This window comes from Telopea speciosissima, chromosome 5 (genome assembly GCF_018873765.1).
Source record: "Telopea speciosissima isolate NSW1024214 ecotype Mountain lineage chromosome 5, Tspe_v1, whole genome shotgun sequence".
In the NCBI taxonomy this organism is placed as follows: Eukaryota; Viridiplantae; Streptophyta; class Magnoliopsida; order Proteales; family Proteaceae; genus Telopea; species Telopea speciosissima.
In genome coordinates, this window is record NC_057920.1 from 50005582 (window position 1) to 50018047 (window position 12466).

General features: G+C 40.7%; 1 protein-coding gene across 2 annotated transcripts in view; it reads left to right on the forward strand.

Moving 5' to 3' along the window:
• LOC122660774 (putative RNA methyltransferase At5g10620) overlaps positions 1 to 12466 on the forward strand; it is an 88692-nt gene that overhangs the window by 57127 nt on the left and 19099 nt on the right. Inside the window, exons 5-6 of one of the 2 annotated variants that reach the window (XR_006332785.1) lie at positions 5151 to 5228; positions 5493 to 5547. Coding sequence is in view for 1 of the 2 variants with exons in the window: in XM_043856008.1 (XP_043711943.1) it covers positions 5151 to 5228 (78 nt within the window). In the remaining variant the exon portion in view is untranslated. The remainder of the gene's footprint in view (positions 1 to 5150; positions 5229 to 5492; positions 5548 to 12466) is intronic. The other variant, XM_043856008.1, reaches the window with a different exon arrangement.

Below are 12466 nucleotides of genomic sequence, written 5' to 3' on the forward strand. Positions count from 1 at the left end.
GCTGGAATGGTATGGGTGAGGCTTCCCTTGCATGTATCTGACCCTCGTCAGCCATATACTCGTCCACATCAGCACCAATCTCAGAAGCTATCATGGGGTCGGGCCTACCTCCCTCCTCATCCAACACTAGCTCACCTTTATCCCTCACCCAATCCATAATAGGGTCCTCATCGTCTGAGTCAACTTGAAAGATGTCAGCTAGATCAATGGTGCCCCTCTGTCCCTCATGTCCCATGCGTATGTGTTGCAGTTTCAGCCTCAAGTTGTAGTGCACATACACCATGTCAGATAAACGTTGAGACCCTAATCTGTTGCGCCTCTTGGAGTGGATGAGTGCAAAGGTACTCTAGTTCCTCTCACAACCAGATGTAGAACATGTTTGGGCAAGGACTTTAATTGCTATTCTTCTTAAGTTTTCAGCCGATTCCCCATACAACCCCTACCATTCAGCTGCATTACAAGTTTACAACAAAAAAGACATGTGTCAAATGTTGTTTCAACTTTCAAATTTCAATACATATGTAATTTAAAACTTAAAAGAATTACCAGCATCACCACGTGCTCTGCCTTGTATCGTAGCCTCAGTTCCAAAACTTCCCAATGCATCCCTAAATACCCTTGATCTACACCCATGTGGAAAATTAGTAAGTACTTCTTCACTACTTATTTGAAAGCATCAATAAGTTGAGTTTCCAAATGAATTCACCTCATTGTTGCAAATTGCTTGTAGTGCACCATCTGGCTCCAACTTCTTCACTACTTGTTTCACAGCATCAATAAGTTGAGTTTCCAACCCAAGCCTATTGTTATATTGATACTTAGGGTTCAAGTAGTATGCTGAAATATGACATATAGAATAGAGGTATTGTCAAATGCATAGGTAATTAGTAAATAATAATACTATGAATTAGTAAACATAAAACAAATTTACTCACCAGCCTTATGCAGTGGATGCATAAGTTGATTCTCCCAGCGAGCATTTATGATATCTAAGAAGTGTTTGCTACTGCGAGGAGCCACACTATAGACACTATCTTTCATCAAGTCTATTGCAGCATATAGGACTGGTATGGTTGGGCCCTTCAGAGCGGAGTCAGCAACATGTAGAACTTTAACTACTGGCTCCAAAACTTTCACCACTTTGCTTAGTTTAGTCCAGAAGTCCTCAAATGACATCGTTGCTTATGCTTCCCTCCCATTTGCAGTCTTGGAACTCTTCCATTCAAACCACTCCTCAGAAGCAAACATGCTTCTCAGCCCGGCCTTCTTTGTCTCAATGCTTTTGAGGGCAATGTAGTTGGTGGCAAATCTTGTGATGCCAGGCCTAACCAAGTCACCCCCACATTTTTCCCTCAATAGATTGAGTGCATAGGAGTGGTTGTATACAAAGTTGGTGACTTGTCTTGCACTTTCAACCAAAGTCTTCACCAACTTTAACTTTCCCATATCTTTTAGCATTAAGTCAATGCAATGGGCTGCACAAGGAGTTCAGAAGAGCCAGTACTTACTATTGTTCATCATCTTCTCACCAGCCAGCTTGAAGTTACTTCCATTATCCGTTACAATCTGGACAACATTCTCAATACCCACATCTTTTTTCACTACTTCCTTTAACAATCTGTAAATATATTTTGCATCCTTTATCTCTTTGGATGCATCCACAGATTTGAGGAACACTGTCCTCCCATCACAATAAACCATGAAATTGATGGACTTTCTTGTAGGCACAGTCCATCCATCTGCCATTATAGTTACCCCATATGTCTCCCACATATTCCTCATCTCACTAATGTACTCATCAATCTCACTCTTTTGTTGAGGTAGATAAACATTCATTACCTCATATGGGGTGGGGCCCTTGAATCCTGGGCCAGCCTCTGCAATGGTATCTATCATGGTATCATAGTGGGGGCCTTGTGTAATGTTTGCTGGGATGGTATGGTATAGCATCCACTTAGCTATTGATTCTTTAACCAATCCCTTCATCCCCTTCCATGCTCCTTTGATTCTGGGTTGACTGCTTCCTTTCTTCTTATGCAATTTAGGATTAGATGTTGATGGTGGTACTGGTACTGGTACTGGTAGAGGTGTTGGGGCTGCCCTTACACTTTGTGATCTTCTAAAAGGATTCAAAGATCTAGGACCTCTAGAACTGCCAGCTCCTCTACTACCCCCTACTCTTTGTCTCTGCTGATCATCTTGAAAACTTACTCTACTCCTTGAAACAGTCCGCCTAAAATCCCTAGCCTCCTCTGCTGTTTGTATGTCATCAGGTACTGCAATGTCCTCATCATCATCATCATCATCATCATTGTATTGTCTTCCTCCTCCCATCGAACTCCTCACTGTATCCTCAAGTTGTTCTCTTATCCTTTGCTTGTCAGCCTTCCTCTTCTTCTTTCCCCTCAAACTATCACCAATCTCCCTGGCTACTTCAATAGGGACCATATGACAACCTACAACATCTTTAGATCCTCCAGTCAGATGTTGTTTAAGTCTACTGGACCCACCTCCCATAAATTGCATGTGACAATAGTTACATATAGATTTTCTCTTATCCCCATCAATGGGAGTGCCATGTAACCATGCAATGTCACCCCTATGCTGGCTGGCTGGTCTCTCTTGTTCCCTCTGTTCTCTTTGTTCCCTCCGCCCCCTTTGTTGACTACTTTCCCCCACCTTTTGCTTGCCCTTCGCACGTTGTCTAGCACGATCCGCCATAATGATACTTGTTTACTGCAATGTAAGTAATACAAATAATTAAAAAACTTAATGTAGATGCACTTCCATTGACACTTTTAGATTACTAATACACTTGTATAGTTATTTAATATTTTTTCCCCAACCCTTATATTTTTCACATAATTAAAACCAATTTTTTATATATAATGTTAATATAAGTATTGACCTAACACAACAAAACCAAAAATTAGTAAACATAATATACATGTAATGCATTTCAAAACATATAGAAATAACTTTCATATTTTTTCATTATATTTTTAAACTTAAAACTCATATTTTTCCTTTTTTATTTTTTTTATTTTTTATTTTTTATATATTTTTCTTAATTTCCGAAAATTAAAATAATTATTTAAGAGCAGAAAAATAAATCCGACACCGTGAAGCCGTAGATCGGTCATTGGTGTCTAACATATATTTAATTCATTACCATCTAAGTCATATTATCCCTAATTATTTCCTATTTTAATTGTAGGAAAATGAATTTTTAAAACCAGAAAATTAAAAAAAAAAAATACATATGGAAAAAAAATTTCGACACCGTGAGGCTATAGATCGGCCTCCGGTGTCTAACATATATTAATATCATCACCATCCAACAAAATTTGTACATAGTCTTTTCAAAAAAATAGTTTTAGAGAAATAGAATTTACTTTAAATAGTGGAAAAAGGTTTGGATGATGAGCTTAGATGACCCTCCAATGAGTTTACCGGCGAAAATCCGACAACAATGTGCTTGAACAATGGCTAGAGTGTTGGATGAGAGCTTGGAAGAGTGGAAGAATAGGCAAATGACTGAAATTCCTTAGCAAATGCAGCTCTCGGTCGAAATATGGACCGAAATTGGTGAAATATTGTATTAAAGCCCCCCTTCACGTGACACTTTAAGCCAAAATACCATATTTCGTCGATATCTCACGAGATATCGACGAAATATGGTATTTTTTCATTTCGACCTGATTTCGCATCTCGGTAAGCTCGAGATATACGAAATTAAGCGATATTTCGGCGAAATATTGTGAGATTTTGAACCATGGTCGAGACCGAGATCTTCAATACAATCATTGAAGGAGTTGACAGAATGAAGGTCAATGGGACGACCTCCAAATTTTTCAGATTGGAATCTGACAACATTGAAATCACCGCCCACACCCCAAGGAAGGGAATTTGTCCCAGGTTTGAGGAGAGAGAGATCATTCCAAAGGGCTAAACGGCGGCTGCCAAATTATGGGCATAGACCACAGAGAGGAAGAGGGAAGAGGGGGAGTTAGGGAAAGAGAGATGAAGATGAAGGAGTTGGGAAGTGGAATGAGAAATGGAAATGTGATTTTTTAGGGATTCCAGAGGATCCAAATACGGCCATTTGGTGAATGGTTATAGTTGGAGATCAAGGACCAAGAAGGAGCAATGGATCCTGCAATACGGGAGGCGTTCTCTTGGAGGACGCGGGTCTCAAGTAGAGCGCAAAAGGAGGAGTTAAGAGGAGTTGATAAACGATCTAATTTCATGGTGCTTTGCTAGGGAGTTGAGACCCCTAACATTCCAAATGAAACCAGCAGACATGACTAAAGGGTAGAGGGCAGGGATGTCCTAGGAGGGACACTCCGGTAGCATTGACAGGAGAAGACAATAGCCGGATTGCAAACAAAGGGGCGCCAGGGAGGGGAGGGTCTTACAAGACCAAGGGGCGGGGGGGAGCGCACAGTGGATAAAGGCAAAGGAGTTCTAAGGAGTTCTATTTTTCATGCGATTTTTTCTCTCATAATAAATTTCTTTGAAGAATAGAAGACCACACCAAATGGTTAATAAGAATGTCAGCAGAAAAAGTGCAAGAAAATAGGAAGCACAATACATGACATCAGCCTCTTGCCAATCAGACACTAGATACAGAAACTGGAGAAGATAACACTTACGAAAGTCCTTGATAGAACCCATTCTGTCAAACAGTAACCACTTTTTAACTTAAATAAGGAACACATGCAGAGGTCTCTCTCTCTCACTTTGAATTAATTTTGTTACAGAAACATATTTAATATCATAGTTGTCACGGCGAATAGGTGAACCTAAGGCATTGGAGGGAAAGCAGGGCTACCAAAACGCCTGCCTAGGAGACCAACACGACACGAGTTGTCAAGGCGGCTGGATGCCAAGGCAGTCACCTAAGTGATTCCTTGACAACTATGTTTAATATTATCTTATATGAGGCAGATTGCACATGTAGATAGTGTTATGGTCTTATTATATTATTGTAGATTCTCTAGCATGGAAAATCAGCTATATAGCTCACTTCTGCATATGCATTTTGATCAACCTTTTTATTCGAAGTCTTGTAATTCTTGGCTTCAGTACGATGTTAATTCACTGACAGCTTGGCCGCCTTCTACGTTTTTGTTATTATTTGCTTCCAGGTTGTGATGTTGGATGAGCATGGTTCAAACATAGGATCCACGCAGATGGCAGAATTGGTGGGAGATGCAGGGAATACAGTATGAACTTCAATTTAATTTCCACAAGTTTCCAAAAGTATGTTGCTGTGTGGCAAGGATGTGGACATGTCACTGTCCAACATAGCAACCCTAAAAACTTGTCATGAGACATGTCTGTGCATCTATGTACTAGTAACATTCTTTCTATTGGCAATGACTTTGTAGTGACTATAGTTGTGTTCCCTCATCCTCAACTTAAGTCAACTAGTTATTTTCCCAACTAAATGGTATGAATCCTGTTTTGTCATTCAACCATGTTCACAGCTATATTTGTTGTTAAACCTAAGGCAACCATATTTTTTTCACCACTTCTTTTCAAGTAAGCTTCATTCGATCCATTGTTTTTTTAGCTCTTATAGCATTCAGACTGTAATCAAATATACCTTCACAAACAGCTAGTCAGAAACCAGAACAAGAGAAGAAAGAGAGTGGAAGAGGAAGAAGAGAGAAGAGAATAGGAAGAAACTGATCCAGCGACAGAATCGGTATGTGATTGCTGCCGCTGGACTCTATTGCGTATAAAGATAATGTTGTTGAGTTACAATCTAACAAGGAAAAGGAAAACCAATTAGGAAACTACTAAGTAACATAAGTCAAATTAGGAAACTAAATAACTTATCACGATGGGGTTCTCCCCTATCGTGAATACATCAGACACACTAACTACCGCCAACTTAACACACACTCTCTCTCTCTCCTTCTTATGGGTGTATTCAATGGGCTTCGTTGTACATGTTAATGTAGTCCTAGATTGGTAGAAGGCCAACTAGGAGCCACTAAACCAGGATTTGACATGAACTGGTAATCCGATTAGGGCAAAATATGATTTTAGGTCAAAATTAGGTTTGGGGTTTGAGGTGTTGGTTATGCTAGGCAGGTGTAGGGGATTCTATCAGTGAAGGTCTTGAGATGTTTTGATGGGCAGAAGTGTGTAAACTTGAATAGACAGCAAATTAGGGTTAGGGTTTTGGGTTTTTGAAAAGAGTAATTTAATGGATTCTAGGGTTTAGGATGGAGGGATGGGTCTAGGACTTGGATTGAGTGTTAAGAGAGGGTGTGAGGGAGGTTCGGTCCAAATATGGACAGATTCTGATGGTGGAATAGTGCTGTGCAGGTTTTAGGGTTTATCGGGTTTGATTTGAGATGGAGGGGATTAGGGTTTTAATGGTGGGAATGGGCAGCAGTGTGGATCGAGTATTCCTTATGGGCAGGAGGTGTTATGGGTGAAGTTTGGTGAGTTTTTAATGGCTGGTTATGTCAGTGGGTTACTTAGGGTTATGTAAAATTGAAAAACAAAAGGGGGAAAACTGAGGGTTGGGCTGTAGAGGATGATACGAAGAAGTATGAGGTTGCGGATGCTTCTAAACTTACTTGCAGTAGCAGAGAGTAATCGGCAGCAGCTTGAATAAATATTGGATCTTTGACAGAAAACTTGAAGAACTTGACACTAACTACCTGGGCTTCACACAGCAAGGTGTCGATTGGATCAGGCGCCAATCCCACCAATGAATCACCCGGGCTTCACACAACAAGGTGTCGATTGGATCAAACACCAATCCCACCAGCTTTGATCATACACATAGCAAGTCTTCAAGAGAAGAAAGGTTGCAGTAGCTTGCAAGAGCAAATTTCATAAAACAGTGAGGTAAAGAGGAGCCCCACGGTTTTCCTTTATTTATATTGGCCCAAGGCCCAAATTCCTATGTAGCCTAGGAATAGGAAATCCCAAATCTTTGGCTGAGACTAAATACAAAACACCCCCTCTCTAAAATTCGTGTAGAGGTGTGGACCCAAAAAATCACTTAAGTTAAAAAGATTCTATTCTAAAAGAATATTCTAAAATCATTTAAATTGGACCAGTGGTTCAACTGGTTCAATTTAAAACACTAAATTACTAAAACATGAAAATAAACTAAGTATTGGGCTGATCCTGTATGCAACTTATGTACCCCTACTTTAGGTCCATAAAAGTCACCTGTTACATTGAAAATCCATGGGATCAAAGGCCCAACATGTCTATAACCCCACCCTAGACTTATTTGAAAGAAGCCCTGTTTGGTGATAAAACTGCATCGCATGTCTTAACCAACTCAAATGATTCTCCTTTAACTATTGAAGGTACTGCTAAATCACCTCTAATGTGTTCACTCCTTATTCTATTTGTAATGCCCCGCATTTCTAGTATAATACTTTAATATTGATTTGGATTATTTGTTATTATTTTAGTGTCTATTGAATTGTTTTATTTATTTATGATAAATAGTGCAAGCACGAGGTAACATGCTTGTATTAATCTTAGTTACTAAATATTGATTAGTATTTGATTAATATTATTCATTAAGCTAATCCTATTTATTAGGGGGATTAATGAAGGATTAGAGGTGGCTTAGCATGATTGGACCATGTGTCCTATTTAAAGGCTGCCATATGGTGTGCGTGGAGAGGATGAGGTGGTGGCATGGTTAGTAGCCACATGGCATAGAGGTGTGGTGTTATCAAGAGTCAGCCACTTTGTTTTGCTAAGTCTAAACAGCTACCATTTGCATGGGAGAGGTGGTGTGGTAATGCTTAGCCAGCCACATGGTGGTGGAAGGACGAGGTGGCACTTGAGGTGCAACAGCTTGTGAGCAGCTTGTAAGTAAGTAGGTGAAGCAGCTAAGGGCTGGGAGTTAGAAAACTCTCAACTGTGGGTTTGCTTAGGTACTAAATAGAAAAGCGAGAGCAAGGGAAAGAAAGAAGGGAAGGGAGGAAAAGAGAAATAGAAGAAGGTAAGTTATTGGGTTTGGGATACTGTTTTGCTACTATACTTGATGAGATTTGGTCGACTATATTGCTGAATCAAGATTTGGAAGAAGAAATTGAAAGAAAAAAAGAAAAAGAAGAAGAAGAAGGAAGTAGAAGGAGGAAAAACCTGAACTGAGTCAGATGGAATTCAGATTATAAAGGAATTAGGGGGGATTTTGGTTGCTGGAATTCTGAATTGAAGAGGGAATTGGGATTTCTGCTGGGGTGTTAGCTTGGGTCCTTGAGGAAAACTTATACACAAGTAGTTTTGTACGTGGACGCTTACTTTATTTAAAAAAGGTGAGGGATCATGGTTATGTATATGTTTGCAAGAACGAATGATGTGAGAGGAATACGGTTATAGGATCTTGCATAAATCATGAATCTTGTTCTTGAACTTGAAGGAGATCTTCAAAGAATTGAAAGAAAGCTTCAAAGAACCATCTGGGCTTCACACCGCAAGGTGTCGATTGGATCAAACATCAATCCCACCAACGAACCACCTAGGCTTCCCACTGCAAGGTGTCTGTTATAACCAGATACTGAACAACCAGATTGGAGAGAAGAGAAGAGAAGAAAGAAGGAGAAAGAGGAGGAGAAGAAGAAGAGAGTGCAAATCCAAAGAGAAAGGGAACCTGCGGTAGAACAGTATGTACTATCGCAGGTCACTTGATGTATTATTTATATTGAAATAAGTTTAGGACAAAACTTCCCTTACATCAATGAAACACTAGAAAAACAGAAATAAAACAAAGGAAAAGCACAATGACCTATCTGCCCTTACAACTATCGACTTCAACACTCCCCCTCAAGCTGGAGCATATATATCACCCATGCTCATCTTGTTACAACAACATCGAAAAGTAGGAGCAGATAAGGACTTTGTGAACACATCTACAATCTGATCAGAAGAAGAGACAAATGGTGTCTCAACCAGCTTCTTCAAAACGGCGCTGCGAACAAAGTGAAAATCCACCTCTATATGCTTAGTTCTTTCATGAAAGACAAGATTACTAGCAATATAGATGGCTGCCTGGTTGTCACAAAACATCTTCATAGGGGTTGGAACTGAAAAACCCATCTCAAGTAGGAGAGACCTAACCCACATCAACTCTGCAGTGGTATGGGCCATGGCTCGATACTCCGCTTCAGCTGGACCTGGCAATTGTGGTCTGTTTCTTGCTTCGCCACGTAACCAGATTTCCCCCAACGAACATGCCATACCCAGTAATAGATCGACGATCACTAGTTGAACCTGCCCAATCTACATCAGAGTAGGCAACAAGCTCCATATGCTTATTGGGTCGATACATTTGCCCCTTTCTAGGGACCCCCTTCAAATACCAAAGAACCTAAATGGCTGCATCCCAATGAGACTTACAAGGAGACTGCATAAATTGGCTGAGAACACCAACAGCATAAGAAATATCTGGCCTAGTGATAGTCAAATACAAGAACTTCCCAATCAAGCTTCTGTAAGAGTGAACATCCTTCATACCCTTACCATCATCAGAGCCAAACTTGTGATTAGTATCCATAGGAATATCTACTGGTTTTGCAGCAAGCATGCCAGTTTCGGTCAAGAGATCAAATACATATTTCCTTTGGGATAGGCCGATTCCCTTTTTACTTCAAATAACCTTAATCCCAAGGAAGTAGTGAAGCTGGCCCAAATCTTTAGTTTGAAAGTTCTGTAAATAATTTTTTACTTTTTTGATTCCACCCTCATCATTCCCTGACACAATAGTGTCATCAACATAAACCACAAGTACAACCAATTTCTCTCCTTGGCAACGAACAAACACAGAATGGTCAGAGAAGCATTGAGTAAAACCAAAGTGAGTCACAACAGAACTAAACTTCTCGAACCATGCACGTGGAGATTGTTTCAGCCCATAAATGGCCTTGTGCAGCCTACACACACGACTACTATTCTCCCCCTGAGCAACATAGCCTGGAGGTTGCTCCATATAGACCTCTTCAAGTAGATCACCATAAAGAAAGGCATTCTTGATGTCTAACTGGTACAAGGGCCAATCAAAATTCACAGCTAGAGAAATAATTAGGCGAACAGAGTTCAGCCTAGCCACAGGACAACACCGTAAGTCTGGGTGTACCCTTTAGCCACCAGGCGGGCTTTAAGCCGCTTAACAGACCTATCAGAATGATACTTAATAGTGTACCCCCACCAACACTTGACTAGGTCTTTATCAGGAGGTAAATCTACCAACTCCCATGTATTTTGAGTCGGTAAAACATCCATTTCCACATCCATGGCCTTTTTCTAGGCAGGGTTACTAAGAGCCTCATTGTGAGTGCGGGGAACAGCATAGGAAGACAAAGAGATAGTAAGACTACGAGGACAAGAGTCACAAGACGGAAGATGGTATAAAGAAACAAACTGCTCAATATGATAGATAACTAAAGACTTATGAGTACACGAACGTTTACCTTTCCGAGTGGCAATGGGTAAGTCATCAGGATCTGGAGCAGCTGGTAAGTCAGGAGGAACAGGTAAGACTGAATCTCCACCAGAGGTTGAAGAAGGTACAGGAAGCAATGCAAAAGGGCCATTCTGATCTGGATGGAGCTGCCCAAAGTGCCGCTTACGCCGATACACCTGTAGTGGAGAGGTAGGCAGGGGAACAATGGCAAGAATAGGGGGGTCAGACACAACTAATGGATCACTGGACACAGTGGGCTGATCAGAAAAATAGGATGTTCCTTCAAAAAGGTGACATCTGCACTCACAAACTGCCTTCTTGTAAGAGGATCATAACACCTATATCCCTTCTGGGTTCTAGAGTAACCCAAGAAGACACATTTGGTTGACCTAGGGTCCAATTTATCTCCATGGATATGGAGATTATGAACAAAGCAAACACACCCAAACACTTTAGGAGGCAGACTAAAACTCGAAATACTAGGAAACAAAATAGAAAAGGGTGACTTGTCACCAAGAACAGAAGATGGCATACGGTTAATCAAAAAACATGCAGTAAAAACTACATTACACAAAAAATGTTTGGGCACCTGCATATGCAACATGAGGGCCCTGACAACTTCAAGTAAGTACCTATTTTTCTGTTCCGCTACCCCATTATGTTGAAGAGTATAGGAACAACTAGTTTGATGAATCATCCCGTTAGCAACACAAAAAGATGAGATCTCAGTTTGAAGAAACTCCAAAGCATTATCAGACCGAAAAATTTTAACAGAAGCATTAAATTGGGTCTTTATTTCATTGCAAAAATTTTGAAACACGGATAAAAATTCTAATCTATCCTTTAAAAGGTACAACCAAGTAGTCCGGGAATAATCATCCACAAAAGTGACAAAATAACGAAAACCATGACTATTGTTTGCACGACAAGGACCCCACACATCGGAATGCACCAAGGAAAATAAAGAAGCACTACGGGGCATAGAACAAGAGGGAAACGTATCACGATGATGCTTACCCAACTCGCAGCCCTCACACTCTAATTTATTTAAAGACTTAAACTGGGGAAAAACAACTTTTAACCTAGACAAAGACAAATGTCCTAGCCTACAATGCCATCGAAATGGAGACTCTCCATCAACAGTAGTAGTTGCAGCTGAAGCAGATGGGGCAGCACCATGCAAATAATGTAGTCCATCTTTCTCACACGCCCCACCAATCGTCTTCCTCGTGTGAAGATCCTGAAAAACACAGTAAGAAGGAAAGAAGGTTAAAGAACAATTCAAACTTTTAGTAAATTGACTAATAGAAAGAAGACTTAAAGGAAATTGGGGAACATGTAGGGCAGAAGAAAGAGAAATATTAGAATTAAGAGAAACGGTACCATGTCCGGTAATAACAGGAGGGATATGAGAGCTAGGAGAAATAGAGCTAAAAACAGACGACTTACCAGTCATGTGAGTGGAAGCCCCCGAATCAATGATCCAAGGTGTGGAAGTAGTGGAAAAGAGAGCAGCAGGTGTACCTGCATGAGCTAGAGTGGCAGCAGTGGTGGATGCCCAAGAAGTGGAAGTGGATGACTCCAGACTCTTGATGCGACGCATGAGTTGTTGCATCTCATCACGGATGTTGGTAGAAGAATCTCCCATAGTCGAATCAGCCTTAGTATCACTAGGTGTAACAAAATCAGTACCACCTTCAGAACTTGCATGATTGGCCAAGTTTTGAGCCCATTCGGGTTTCCCATGCTTGGACCAGCAAGTATCAACAGTGTGATTTGTCTTCCCACAATAAGAACACAATTGGGCTGCTTTATCAATATGCTGCCCACCAGAAGTACGACCACCAAAGCCACGTCTCCCCCTGAACTACGGCCTCTACCACGGCCTCTAGTAGTAGTGAAAGCCGAATTTTCCTTGGGGTTAGTTTCAGGCTTGGAGCTAGGAGAAACAATACGCTGCAGCCGAGTAAAAGTATCATTCAAGGTAGGGACAGATTCACCTGCCAACAG